General features: G+C 45.1%; 1 protein-coding gene across 1 annotated transcript; it reads left to right on the top strand.

The window, feature by feature from the left end:
• The first annotated feature begins 2,282 nt into the window (after positions 1-2,282).
• On the top strand, positions 2,283-4,987 carry LOC147710209 (uncharacterized). The gene has a single exon (XM_086919952.1). It carries the CDS (start codon positions 3,002-3,004, stop codon positions 4,985-4,987), a length of 1,986 nt encoding a protein of 661 aa, XP_086776078.1. The 5' UTR covers positions 2,283-3,001.
• Positions 4,988-13,979: the final 8,992 nt, after the last annotated feature.

Below are 13,979 nucleotides of genomic sequence, written 5' to 3'. Positions count from 1 at the left end.
GTGTCTTCACCCCAACGCTCGCATGGGGGGGGGGGGGTCGGTCCCACACAGGTTCACCTCTGTTGTGTGGCGGCCAGCAGCGGCAACGTCGCGGGCAGCAGAGTCCGACCTCCGCGGCCGCGGTCCAGAAACGCGGCTGATGCGGCCCAGCCAGCCTGTGGAAAAGTAAATTTTGCCATGTTCTGTGTCCCTACGTGTTCCCCATCCTATGTTATATGTGCATGATCAATATGCATATGTATTCCCTTATGATCGATTAAAGACGCAATTCTAGTTGTGTCCGACTCTAGTATGCCAGTTTCCAGTTCTCGTGAAAGCTACGAGTATCAGGCCTATGTAAACCTATGTTGCCACGTTTTACAGTGTGCACGTTAATTCAGAATAAAGTCCCCGTTTCTAGGCCTCAAAAGGGCCCGGACACCAGATTCAGCTCCTGTCTCCTGAACCCTCTCCGAGGAGCGATACAGCCCCCACCTGCATCCCTGACCCTTCACTTACTTCATGCCTCACAGTGCCCGGCTCGGCCTGGCTCTGCCTGCCAGTCTGCCAAGAGTATGTTATGATTCTAGTTATCAGTCCAGCTCTCCTTCTCTGCATTCCTAAGCTACTGAATCGCATCAATAGTTTCAGTCATAGTCTAGCCTTTATGTCTCCATGTAAGAGAAATACTGTATTAATGGTCATCAAATATTCCTCGACACGCACTACATGCAGAATAATGCATGCACCAGTCTTAGAGTCTGTTAGCCTTTACCCTGATAACTTTTGGATTCTATCAACATGTTCTCTAAACATCAGATACTAGATATGGTTAGGTACATGTCGCTCTGACTCCGCAGACTTTAGTCTCCTCTTCTAGAGCAGAAGTCATAGCCCCCAGCTCCTCCTGGTAACACGTCATTGCCAGCTTGCGCGCACCACTAGGTTAGAGGTCCCGGCTCCTTAGGTAGCCCCCTCCATGTTTCCGCCCCATTTATGACATATTCTGTTACGCTCACATCACATGTCTATGTATACGCCCTGTACACGCCTCTTGTTACACCTACTTTATGCCTTATCTTTCGCGACTGTTACAAACCCCGCCTACTGCTACGCCTACTGTATTGCATGTAATGTATTTTGTTTTAGTATATATATGTTATGCACTGTTATTAAAGCTAGCGCTCATCCCAGATCCTGCACCCGGCAGCTGCCATCCTATTCCCGTGCAGGTTGTCCTGTTCCTGTCCTTTATGCTTTATTAAAACCTGCAAAACTCCAACTACCTCGAATCTTGACTCTTATTTATTGAGCTATCTGTTTATATTGTATCCAGTCAAAAATAGAACCGGTAATTAATTATTTATTTACCACATAATGGCGCCCGAATAGGGACTTGCCCTTTCCCCACGCGCCGGCGAAGCCACGCAAGCCCCCTGACCCTCTGCAGCCGTGACGGAACCATCCTGCGCAGCGGCAGATATTTCTGCTTCAAGTATCCCTCAGGTCCACGGAGGAGACGGAGGTTGCGGTCCAGCATCCAGACGAGGCGGTGGAGGAACGCGGCGAGTCCCAACCAGAGCCCAAGCCGAGAGTTCAAGGTCCGAGGTATCCGGAGGCCCACCTGTAACTGAAGTCTGAAGTTCGTAGTCCGTCGTCGTAGCAGTCCAGTCCAGTCCAGTCCAAGGCTTTCCGTTCTTGCTGCCCGGTGAGTACCGTTGCTGGGGTAGTATCTAGACAGGGTCAATTAATTTGTCTCTGGTCCGTGGGTTTGGGTACACAGATCCAACACGAAGTGTCCACCTAGGTGGATGCGGGTCCTGACGTGTCTCTTTAAGGGACCGGTAAGTTTCGTACTGTTTTAGCAGTGCATCTAGTAATTCTAGTAAGTTTCTGTTCCAGTAAGTTCTGTTCTCGAGAAATTCATGTGTTTCTGTTCTCAGTATTCCAGGTAGTATTTTGTCCGAACTGTTATTTTAAATGTTATGTCAATATGTTTTCAATGTCGTGGTATGAATGATTTGCTTTCTCAAATTATTATTGTGTTCATCGTGTATTGTATTGTGTTCAGTATTCCAGACTAAATCATGCCTCTGTTCTCAAAGTTACGTCAGTTAAGAACTAGAAAAGGTCTGCTCGAAGAAGCAGTTCCTGTCCCGCCAAGGGACAGTCCAGGTCATTTTATGTATCATAAGCATGGCATAAGTGCCATATTATATCTAGACTGATGGGTAGAGTACACCAAGGAATTAGAAGAGAAATATAGATGGCCTGTTTCAGGCACATGGGATGCCGAGTGCATCATGCGAGTAGAAGAAGCATTATGGAAAAAGAAAGCCAGACAGTCACAGAAAGATGCCATCGAGTTATGGCGCAAAGAATCTCATAAAAGAACCGAAAAAGAAATCAGAAAGTCAGAATTAAGTAGAGAATCCTCAGAGAGAGCCCAAGAAAGGGAATTAATCGAAATAGGTGAACGAGTTAAAGCCGAACAGTCAGACAGACAGAGGAATGCCCTCATTAAGGGTATGTACCCTCTTCTTGCCGAGGGCTTGCCAAAAGCAGCCCCGGAGGCATCCAGTAATTTCCCGCCACCATTAGTTCCGACCAAGCTACGTCACAAACCGACCGCAGCTGATATTTTTCTCTCGTCCTATTTGGACGACACAGTCCCAGAGTACGCAAATCCTGTTCCGCCAGCTCCTGTAAATAATGTAATTTCTGTACCTCCAGCCACCGGGGCACCTGTTACAGCACCTGTTACGGTACCCCCGGTCCAGCCCACAGTACGAGTACCCGCTACATCAGTCACTCTGCCCGCCCGTACAGTACCCACCGACGATTCCAGTTTAGGAGCCGCGGGGGGGGAGATACTCCTCGTACCCCGCCCCAACACAAACGTGTGACACTACTTGAGTTACATGAACGTGCGTTACAGCGTACGCCTAAATCTCAGTCCGTTGCAGATATTAAGCGAGCTCTTACCGAATGCCGTTATGATTCAGTCCCAGGCGATGATAATATGGTCATATATTCATTGCGTGTGAGACGGGTGACCGAGTATTTGGACACCCTACCGAATATGAAAGAAGATCTAGACAGAATATATTGTTTCATTCGTACAGGAACAGACCCAGAAAGTATTGGCGAAGCCATGTCTCAAAGGAAAGCTGAGACCCAGCTCATGCTTTTAAAGTTTCTAATTAATTGTCTAATAAGGGAACAAGATTATCCGACTAAAGATCCGACCGAAATGAGAGTTCTGACAAAATGGAGTGATCATATAGCCGAGGGAAGACACAAGACACTCAGTAGTATAGAGAGTATGTACAAGAAAATTCGTAAGGAAATAATAAGGTTACACGAGAAACGCAAAGCAGCACAAGTAAGCGAGAAAGAAGACGACTCTCCTACCGAAGAGGTAGACGACGAGAATCCTTCCAGAATAGCGTATGTAGGTAGAACTAGACTTCCCGACCGACATTCACGTCTAGAACACAAGAAAGATTTCTCTCTTCCAGCACCAGAACAAGGTTCTCTAGAGCAAGTATTTCAAGCTACCGATCACATTCTGAAATCACGAATCGGTTATAGTGAACTTAGTACTATGCATGAACAAGAACTAGCCCGATCAGCAGTCCGATGGGCTACTGATTCTACCACTTTTCCAGACGAAATAGTGGCACAAATATTTCTGAAACTGCCCCCAGCCGAGCAGCGACTGGTGGGTATGTATATGATCCAGCACCTCATTACACTGTATGAGGGTCAGCATTCTGATCCAGGTCCGTTACACGATGTTCTGAACGAGTTACTACAGTATAGATGGAAAGGTCTAGGTACCGATTTAATTAGCCTCATTCTAGAACAGCGCCACAAATATCGAACGTTTCTGAATCCGCATTTTGTTCATGTCTTACCTCCAGAAAGTAAACCATTTTACATAGATAGACAGCATCCGTTACGAGAAGTACATCCAGTTAGGACAGCGGGTGGTGAAATGCAACGAGTATTTGTTTACACCCCGATTACCAAGATGGAACTCTTAGAGATGAAGAAGTTAATTCCCTGTCACGACAAAGATCCAGCAGGGTTCCACCGTGAATTAAAAGACATGCTCCGTATGGGAGAATACACATATCCAGATATCATTAAAATGTTAAAGGTCCTGTTGCCCGCAGGGGTATATGAAAAACTCAAAGAAAAAGAATGGGAGGTGGGAGAGAAAAAGATAGATTGGACAGCTCTAGAAGCTGAAGATAATACACGTGTACCAGGTACCGGTCTAGGAGACAAATGTAAAGAATTGCCCGAACTGTTAATACAAGTTTTGCCAAGATTACTAGCCACGAAAAAGGAAGACTGGGATGCAATCTCAGCCTGTAAGCAGAAACCAGACGAAGATACTAGTGATTTTTATTCTAGATTTGAAAAATGTTTTATTATTAACAGTGGTTTGAAGACAAGTAGCGAGTCATATCCTCATCTTTTTGTTACTAAACTAGTCGAGAATTCAAGTCCACAAGTTAAAAATCGAGTTTTGAAAGTCGAAAGTACCTGGCAAGCAAATACTCCGTCCCAAATGCTTCAGATGCTCCAGTACCACCAGAATAGAATCAGAGAAGAGCAAGAACACGAAAGGAAACGTATGAAAGACACGAAAATGAAAGTATTAGTTGCACAATCTGTTCCTCAAGACAGTCAGAAGAGGGGTCCGAATCAAGCCAGTCATCCTGCAGCTCCCGTTAAAGGAACCTGCAATTATTGTAAACAGCCAGGTCATTTTATAAACGAGTGTGCAGTTCTGAAACACAACATAGCTACCGGTAAGACTAAAGAAAGACCACGTCCGCCTAGACAAGAACAAGGTTCACAGACTTCTCAGTCACCACAGAATGCACGACAGACAGTTCCAGCATCGCAGCCTATTGCTGCAACACAGCATGTTACACAGCAGATGTACCAGTATGCACAGTCCGAGTATCCAGATTACCAGCAGTATTCATGAAACAGCCTAGAGAGGGAGGTAGGCTTGCCTCTCATCGAGATACCTGTAGATCAAGAGGGTCCCTATGTTCACAGTCAAGTATTGGGGAAAGACAGAAAGTTTCTGATTGATACAGGGGCAAGTAGGACTACTATCAGTCATGACGAGGTTCCAGGGGCTCCGCTCTCAGGCTCTAGAAATGTTTCCCTTGGATTTTCAGGAAAGCAAATTGTTAACGAGATTTCCAAACCGGTTTCTCTAGAAGTAGGTCCATTGTCCCGAACTACTGATTTGTTACTTACGAAATCATGTCCAGAAAATGTGTTAGGCATCAAGACATTAAAAGAATTAGGTGCAGTTATATGCTGCTCCCCAGAAGGAGTACGATTGTTTTTACTTGACTTTAAAGGTCACTATGTATTACGTGATTTTGATCCAAGATTATTGAATGTCCCGCAGCATCTATGGGCGCAAGGTCCAACTGATGTAGGATGTATGCAGATCACACCCCACCGTGTGACTCTGAAACCAGGTATAGTTTTGCCACGAATCCGACAGTACAAATTGCCACCTGAGGCTGTAGCAGCCTTATCCAGAATTGTTGACGAGCTCATTGCTCAAGGAGTGGTTGTAGAAACTGACTCCAATGTATGTAATTCTCCTATCATTCCAGTCATGAAACGTACTGATCCAAATGCACCTCCAGTTTATCGATTAGTGATTGATCTCCGAGAACTTAATAAATGTATCATTCCCCAGTACCCAGTTGTTCCAGATATTTCTTCCCTATTGACAGCCATTGATTCTGAAGCTACGTTCTTCACTGTTATCGACCTCAAGAACGCATTTTTCAGTGTTCCCATTCATCCAGACAGCCAGTTCCTTTTCGTATTCTGTTTAAATGGAAGGAGCTATAAATTTACACGAGCTCCTCAAGGTTTCACAGAAAGTCCTAGCATCTACAGTCAAGCACTTAAGAGACAACTAGACAATATTCACATGCCAACTGACACTGCCCTGCTCCAGTATGTCGATGATCTACTGATCACAGCCCGTTCTGAACGTGACTGCGAGCGAGCGTCACTTACAGTTCTGTATTTCCTAGCCGAGATGGGGCACAAGGTGTCCCCTTCGAAGCTCCAATTCTGTGTCCAGCAAGTGGTCTACTTAGGACACTTACTGTCCAAGAGGGGTAGGCAGTTGACACCTGACCGTATCCAGTTAATAGCGAGTCTTCCTCAGCCCAAGACCCAGAAAGAGGTACGAGCTTTTATCGGCCTCACTTCCTATTGCAGACAATGGATTCCTCAGTATGCATTTCTAGCCAAGCCACTGATACAGTTAACGACACAGGAGGCAGCCGTATCGACTGTCCTCCCTTGGACCCAGGAACATACACTTGCTTTTAATGAGTTAAAGAAAGCCTTATGCCAAGCACCTGTTCTAGCTATACCGAACTACAGTAAGCCTTTTACACTTTTTGTTACGGAACGTGATGGTACAGCATTATCTGTTCTCACACAAGATCAAGCAGGACAATACAAGCCCTGTGCTTATTTTTCGAGCACACTAGATCCAGTAGCCCAGGCTCTGCCTGCGTGCCTCAAGTCAGTTGCAGCCACAGCACTAGCTATCAGACAAAGTGATTCCATAGTGTTAGGACACTCCCTGACAGTACAAGTTCCACACTCCGTGGAAGTTCTTTTAAACCGAACACAGACTCAGCACTTGACAATTGCACGTTTAACAGGTTATGAATTGACACTGTTCCAGCCACACATAGAAATCAGACGCTGCAACGTTCTAAATCCCGCTACACTGTTACCGTCAGTTACTTCAAATCCTGCCACACATGACTGTGTGGAAGTAGTTAACACCATGACAAAGCCAAGACAAGACTTGACCGATATTGCATTACCTGATCCCGACCTGACACTTTATGTGGATGGTTCATGTATGAGAACAAGTACAAGAGAACTAGTAGCCGCGTATGCAGTGACTACTGACACAGAAGTTATAGAGACACACCGTATTGACACTCTGTCCGCTCAAGCAGCAGAGCTCGTCGCTCTGACCCAAGCCTGCATATGTGCCAAAAACCTGAAAGTAAACATATACACCGATTCACGTTATGCATTCGGAGTCGTACACGACTTCGGGGTGCTCTGGCAAGAAAGAGGTTTTATGACTTCTCATGGAACCAAGATTCAGCATGGTCTCCTCATTCAAGCTCTGTTAGATGCAATACATTTACCGACAGCTATCGCTATCATGAAGTGCAAGGCACATACGAAAGTTACTGACATCATTTCTCAAGGTAACGATCTTGCAGATCGAACAGCCAAGCTCACAGCTCAGACTCCAGACATTCCAGTTAACACGTACTATACGACACTGACACACACTCCAGAACAGATTACTTGTATGACAGTTAAGGACCCTACACAAGATGTCATAGATATCCAGTCACATGCTACTCCCGATGAAATCAAGAAATGGTCCGAACAAGGAGGGGTCCAAACAGATCAGGGATGGTTGACGAAGGGAAAAGCCACATGGTTTCTCCCCGACTCAATGGTTCAAGTCATTATTAATACCGCACATAGTCCTGCACATTTAGGAGAAAAAGCTATGTTAGACAGTATCCAGAACCTTTGGTTCAACAAGCATTTACGAGCTGCAGCCAAGCAGAAAGTCCGTACCTGTATGATATGTTGCCAGTTCAATCCAGGTAAAAGTGTCCCGGTGGAACAAGGTGGATTCCAACCTCCTGACCACCCTTTTGAAGTCCTCCAGATGGATTATATTCAGATGGAGCGATGTCGAGGTTTCAAGTATGTCCTTGTAGTTGTATGCGCTTTGTCCAGGTGGACAGAGGCATATCCAGTCCCAGACTACACAGCCGCAACCACTGCCAGGCAGTTGGTTCGTGAATTTTTCCCCCGCTATGGACTCCCTAGGGTCGTGTATTCAGACAACGGCCAGCCATTCTCATCTGAACTAATGAAACATGTGTCCCTTCTGTTAGGGTACCAGTGGAAGTTCCATTGTGTGCGCCATCCTGAAGCAGCCGGTCTCGTAGAGAGACATAATCAGACCCTAAAAATCCGCATTGCTAAAGTTTGTAAAGAGAAAGGTGTAGACTGGCTAGTAGCCCTGCCAGTCGCTCTATTCTATATGCGCATGGTCGCACATTCCAGATCAGGTCTGTCCCCGTACGAGGTCGTATTCGGCCGCCCCCCAAATATGTGGGGTACACCTAGACCCCGAAGTATTACAGATGTTTCCAGTAATATGCTGACAGATTACCTAGCTTCCTTGATGTCTGCCCTACACTCTTGTCGTTCACAGGTTGCCGCCACATTTCCAGACAATACCGAAGTGAAACCGCATGAGGTCATTCCAGGCGACCTAGTCCTTGTAAGGAACTTTGATTGTTCAAGTCCGCTGGAACCTCGTTGGAAAGAGCCACGACTTGTCCTTCTGACCACCCGCACGGCCGTGAAGTTGGAGGGCCGCAAAGGCTGGGTGCATATGTCCCACATCAAGAAATTCCATGGACTGCGTATAAAAACATTTGCCAAGAACATTTCTAAGGACTGCCTAAAAATTGACTCTGAATCCAAGCCTCCCCTGTTAGAGGAAACTCCGCAGCAGGAGTATAAAAAGAAACTCAGGTCTAGTAAAATAAGTCAGCCAGTTTAATTGTCTAAGTCCCCCTCGGGTGAAACGGTTAGACAGGTTTCTGACATGTATGAGATAGACCCCCATAGTGAGAGAGTTAGTCAAAACTCTATCAAATGTATCATTGTTCTAAGTTTTCTTCTATTTTTGAGTTTAATGGTTACCTGCACAAGTTATGCATTACATTTAAGTTTTCCAATTTCTCATGTACATAAGTATTCTAATGCTACAGTAGAGCACACATTTAGTGATCTGCCTCCTCACGAGTTATCCTATCGTCTTGCTATGCGTAATAACACGTTTATCCGTATGTTACACTATTCACACCAGACTAGCAATGCCACTAATTGTTGGGTGTGTGGTCGACTCCCCCCTTTCCAGACACCGAAGGGAGTTCTGCCACTCTTTCCTTATCCGTTTTCACATAATGGTTCGTGTGGAGCATGGTCCACGTTAACGTCATCTTCAACTGATATGTCCCTTCTGAATAGTACATGTTTCCCAGACAAGCAAGGTCTCACCCATAGAACAGGGTTAGATCTAGAAAATGAAGTATATGATTTAGGTAATTATTCTTCGAATTTCATGGTCCTGAATGTTCAGTCCGATACTACTCCAGATTTACCTGCTATTTCAGTACTACCAGTCAAAGGCGAATTATGTGTCAGAAAAAATGGTTCCGCACATGTAGGACATAGTGATTGTACTACTATTGTCGAGTATAGTGACAGTGGGAAATCTATTTTCAAAGCCTCACGTCATTCTTATTTTGTTTGTGGTCAGACCGCATATGTTCGTCTGCCCCTCGATTGGGATGGAACATGTTATATTGCCTTCCTACTGCCACCAGTTTTTCTAGCCCCATCCGATTATCATAGAAACACACATCTAGTACACATTAGACATAGAAGGGAGATCGAGTCCCCGATTGTCGATCAAACTGAAACTACTCTAGAACAGTATACAGACTTCAATAAAGGTTTCTTCTTCTTTATAGGACCTATCCAGAATAGTAAGTTAATTCATAGGTTAACCAGAACCCTTGAAGCAGTAGTGAATGAGACTACTTCTGCCCTAGGTAACTTAACCGAAGAGCAATCTGCTATGAGATTTGTCGTGCTCCAAAATCGTCTCGTTCTTGACGTCATACTGGCCGATAGAGGAGGAGCATGTAGAGTCATCGGATCTAGTTGCTGCATTTTCCTTCCTAATAACGCGCCGTCTGTTTATTCAGCTATAACCAGACTTCATAAAATTGCCCATCAGTTACACCAGAATCCAGGCACCTGGACATGGTCCGGTTGGCTCTGGAGTATAATTTCTGCCTGGGGATGGAAAGTATTGTCATTCCTAGGTATAGCAGTAATGATCATATTCAGTTGCTGCCTCTGTTTACAATGTGGCCCTGCGATTTGCGGCATTTGTGCTACATCCTGTATTCCTAGTCTTAGTCCTAGTCCTAAGTCCCGTTCCAAGACAATTCGAGACGAGCAAATGATACTGTATGAAATGATAGATGGTATCATGAATATTGATGTTTCCTGATGGAAACGTAGTGACAAGGAGGGAATGTGGAAAAGTAAATTTTGCCATGTTCTGTGTCCCTACGTGTTCCCCATCCTATGTTATATGTGCATGATCAATATGCATATGTATTCCCTTATGATCGATTAAAGACGCAATTCTAGTTGTGTCCGACTCTAGTATGCCAGTTTCCAGTTCTCGTGAAAGCTACGAGTATCAGGCCTATGTAAACCTATGTTGCCACGTTTTACAGTGTGCACGTTAATTCAGAATAAAGTCCCCGTTTCTAGGCCTCAAAAGGGCCCGGACACCAGATTCAGCTCCTGTCTCCTGAACCCTCTCCGAGGAGCGATACAGCCCCCACCTGCATCCCTGACCCTTCACTTACTTCATGCCTCACAGTGCCCGGCTCGGCCTGGCTCTGCCTGCCAGTCTGCCAAGAGTATGTTATTATTCTAGTTATCAGTCCAGCTCTCCTTCTCTGCATTCCTAAGCTACTGAATCGCATCAATAGTTTCAGTCATAGTCTAGCCTTTATGTCTCCATGTAAGAGAAATACTGTATTAATGGTCATCGAATATTCCTCGACACGCACTACATGCAGAATAATGCATGCACCAGTCTTAGAGTCTGTTATCCTTTACCCTGATAACTTTTGGATTCTATCAACATGTTCTCTAAACATCAGATACTAGATATGGTTAGGTACATGTCGCTCTGACTCCGCAGACTTTAGTCTCCTCTTCTAGCGCAGAAGTCATAGCCCCCAGCTCCTCCTGGTAACACGTCATTGCCAGCTTGCGCGCACCACTAGGTTAGAGGTCCCGGCTCCTTAGGTAGCCCCCTCCATGTTTCCGCCCCATTTATGACATATTCTGTTACGTTCACATCACATGTCTATGTATACGCCCTGTACACGCCTCTTGTTACACCTACTTTATGCCTTATCTTTCGCGACTGTTACAAACCCCGCCTACTGCTACGCCTACTGTATTGCATGTAATGTATTTTGTTTTAGTATATATATGTTATGCACTGTTATTAAAGCTAGCGCTCATCCCAGATCCTGCCCCCGGCAGCTGCCATCCTATTCCCGTGCAGGTTGTCCTGTTCCTGTCCTTTATGCTTTATTAAAACCTGCAAAACTCCAACTACCTCGAATCTTGACTCTTATTTATTGAGCTATCTGTTTATATTGTATCCAGTCAAAAATAGAACCGGTAATTAATTATTTATTTACCACAAGCCGCGCCGCAGCCTCGGCGTAGGGTAGATTCTGAGGCCGGGCCACCAGCACTGGGAGTTTTGCTATCAGGCGGGTCCACCTTTCGTCGCAGATTCCCGGGGCATCGAGCGGGCAAGAAGACGGAGATACGGTCCGTAGGTGCTGCACGGTAACCACTATTGATTGGGGGTGTTAGAGTTCACCAGTTCGGCCAATTAAAGGATAATTTAAACGATAATTTAAAGGATAAATTACGCCGGACGGCAGGAGCTCGCTACAGAGCGGCCATCTGCTAGTGCGCCACCTAGCGCCCCCCACAGAGTGAAAATATCTGCTCTAAGAAGTTTTTATAAGTACAATAACCATGTACGCTGCCCATATACCAATGATAAACAGAAAACATTATGGGACGCTTAGCATGAAAAAAGATACATTATCCGTAGATTTCCTAGTTGATGGTCACTAATGAATACTATGCACTTACACAACCTAGTTTCTCCCTTCAACCTGGTTTTCACATCCGGGACGTTCTCGTCCCTGAAATTAGATGCTTCCAGCACATAGATCGCAAACTCAGAACAGGATGGGGAGGCTTGCAAACATAGGACACTCTGGCCTCACTCTTAGTAACTCTACCATACTGAAGTCTTTCACACTCCTCTCCTGCAACTTCCATCTATCAATCTCCAAAATAGCATCCTTTCAACTGACCTGCAAATGACCCGGACCAAACTAGAAGAACTCTTAGGCTTCATCACCTTTGCCTCCATCCAACGTGGTCACCTCAGATTCACCGGATACTTCAACTCCAACACAAAATACATGAACGAAGAGCCTTCTACACACTTCTCAACACAAAGGCAACACAACAGACCTCATTCAATCAACCTCACCTAATAAATGAAACTAGACACCTGTAGCCCTCGACTAGACCAACCACATTTCCATCCTCAACTGGACTGACCAGCTTGCCACCCCCTTCAACATCCATATACACCAGAGAGTCAAGGACAACCGAAAAAAGGAAAGAACCTTCCACTCCAGTAAGACACTCTTCTGTAAAAAGAACCCCAGTACAAATAGTTCCGAAGTGTCTTTTTCCGTGCATTCTACATCCATAAGTCTGGATTAGTATAGTACCGACAAAGGTTATCCCCAGTATAACTGGTGACTTTCTCTTTACTTATATTGTTGTTCTGTTTTGGAAACATCTATATCACAGTGCTAGTGATGAACTGTCTTGCCTATGTAAGGAACTTACTCATTAGGAAGATCTTAGCTTCCCTCTTGAATGTTGCAGTGTTTGGAATGTTCCTAATATTTGGAGGGAGGGAGTTCCAGATTCTGGGGGCTGCTCCTGAGAAAGCTCTATCATACGTTTTCTTCTTACGGAAGATGGGTGGTCTCAGCAACAGCTCCTTGGCACTCCTGGCTGGTCTGCTTCCTCCTTATGGCTCGATCTTCTGGGCCAGGTATCTTGGTGTTTTGTAGTGGAGCGCTTTGCGGGTAATACGTGCCATTTTAAGTTGAATTCTGGCTTTGTATGGTAGCCAGTTTAACGCTTTCAGGTATTTCCTCGATCTGGTGATGAGTCTTGCAGCTGCATTGAGGCATGCTTTTAGTGGTGCCGTGGATATTTTTGGTAGACCTGCTAAGGTTGTACATCCATATTCAATCCTTGACATAACTAAGGATTGGTCTGCCAATTTGAGATCCGCCGTAGAAATGAATGGTTTCACTTTTCTAATGTAGTTCAAGTGAAAACTGGCACATTTTGCCATTGATTTGATGTGGGCTTTCATGTCTAGGTTCTTATCCAGCGTGGTTCCTAGTGATTTCGCTGAGTCCACTAGAGTAGGGGTGCAGTTTAGTGCTGTGATCAGTTTGGTCCATTCCTTCACTTCTGTGTGGTTCTTTGGTGGTGAAATTAATAGGAATTCTATTTTTTGTGCATTTAGCTTCAGATGATTGCAAGTTAACCAGAGTAATGATATTTTTAAGGCCTCATTCATTAACTTGATGTCTTCCAGAGACGCGATCTTGATGTTTAGCTGTGTGTCGTCCGCGTACATGTGATAGGATATGTTTGCGTCTCCGAGAATTTCTGTAAGAGGTTCGACATACAGGTTGAAGAGTGATGGAGATAGTGTAGATCCTTTAGGGACTCCAATTGAGTTAGGGCATGATGGGGATAGCGTCTGGTTGACCAGGAATCTTTGCGTTCTATTCTGAAGGAAGGATTCAAACCATTTCAGCACATTTGCATACAATCCCATTCTGTTATGAAGCCTGGCTAGTAAATTTTCATGATTTACCGTGTCAAATGCAGACGACAGGTCAAGAAGGACTAGTTGAAATGTTCGATTGGGATCTAGGACCTGTAACGCATCATCAACAATATGTAGGATCGCTCAGGCAGAGAGTGTCTGTGCCCAGCCAGAATCAGTTCTGTCCTCTCTGGTGTAGCTTCCTGGCAGGAGGTGGAGACGGCAATGTCAGAGGCAGACCAGGCCCATTCAGGTGAAAGGAAGTCTCACCCCCCTACTCTAAATGCAGCCCAGGTCTATTCAGCCCTTCCCT

This window comes from Lissotriton vulgaris, chromosome 5 (genome assembly GCF_964263255.1).
Source record: "Lissotriton vulgaris chromosome 5, aLisVul1.2, whole genome shotgun sequence".
NCBI lineage: Eukaryota > Metazoa > Chordata > Amphibia > Caudata > Salamandridae > Lissotriton > Lissotriton vulgaris.
The sequence above is the reverse complement of the archived record's forward strand: the minus strand, read 5'-3'. Positions and strand labels throughout refer to the sequence as shown.

Excerpts from the sequence above, each read along its gene's own strand:
- LOC147710209 (XM_086919952.1), top strand. The coding sequence starts at position 3,002 with ATGGTCATATATTCATTGCGTGTGAGACGGGTGACCGAGTATTTGGAC.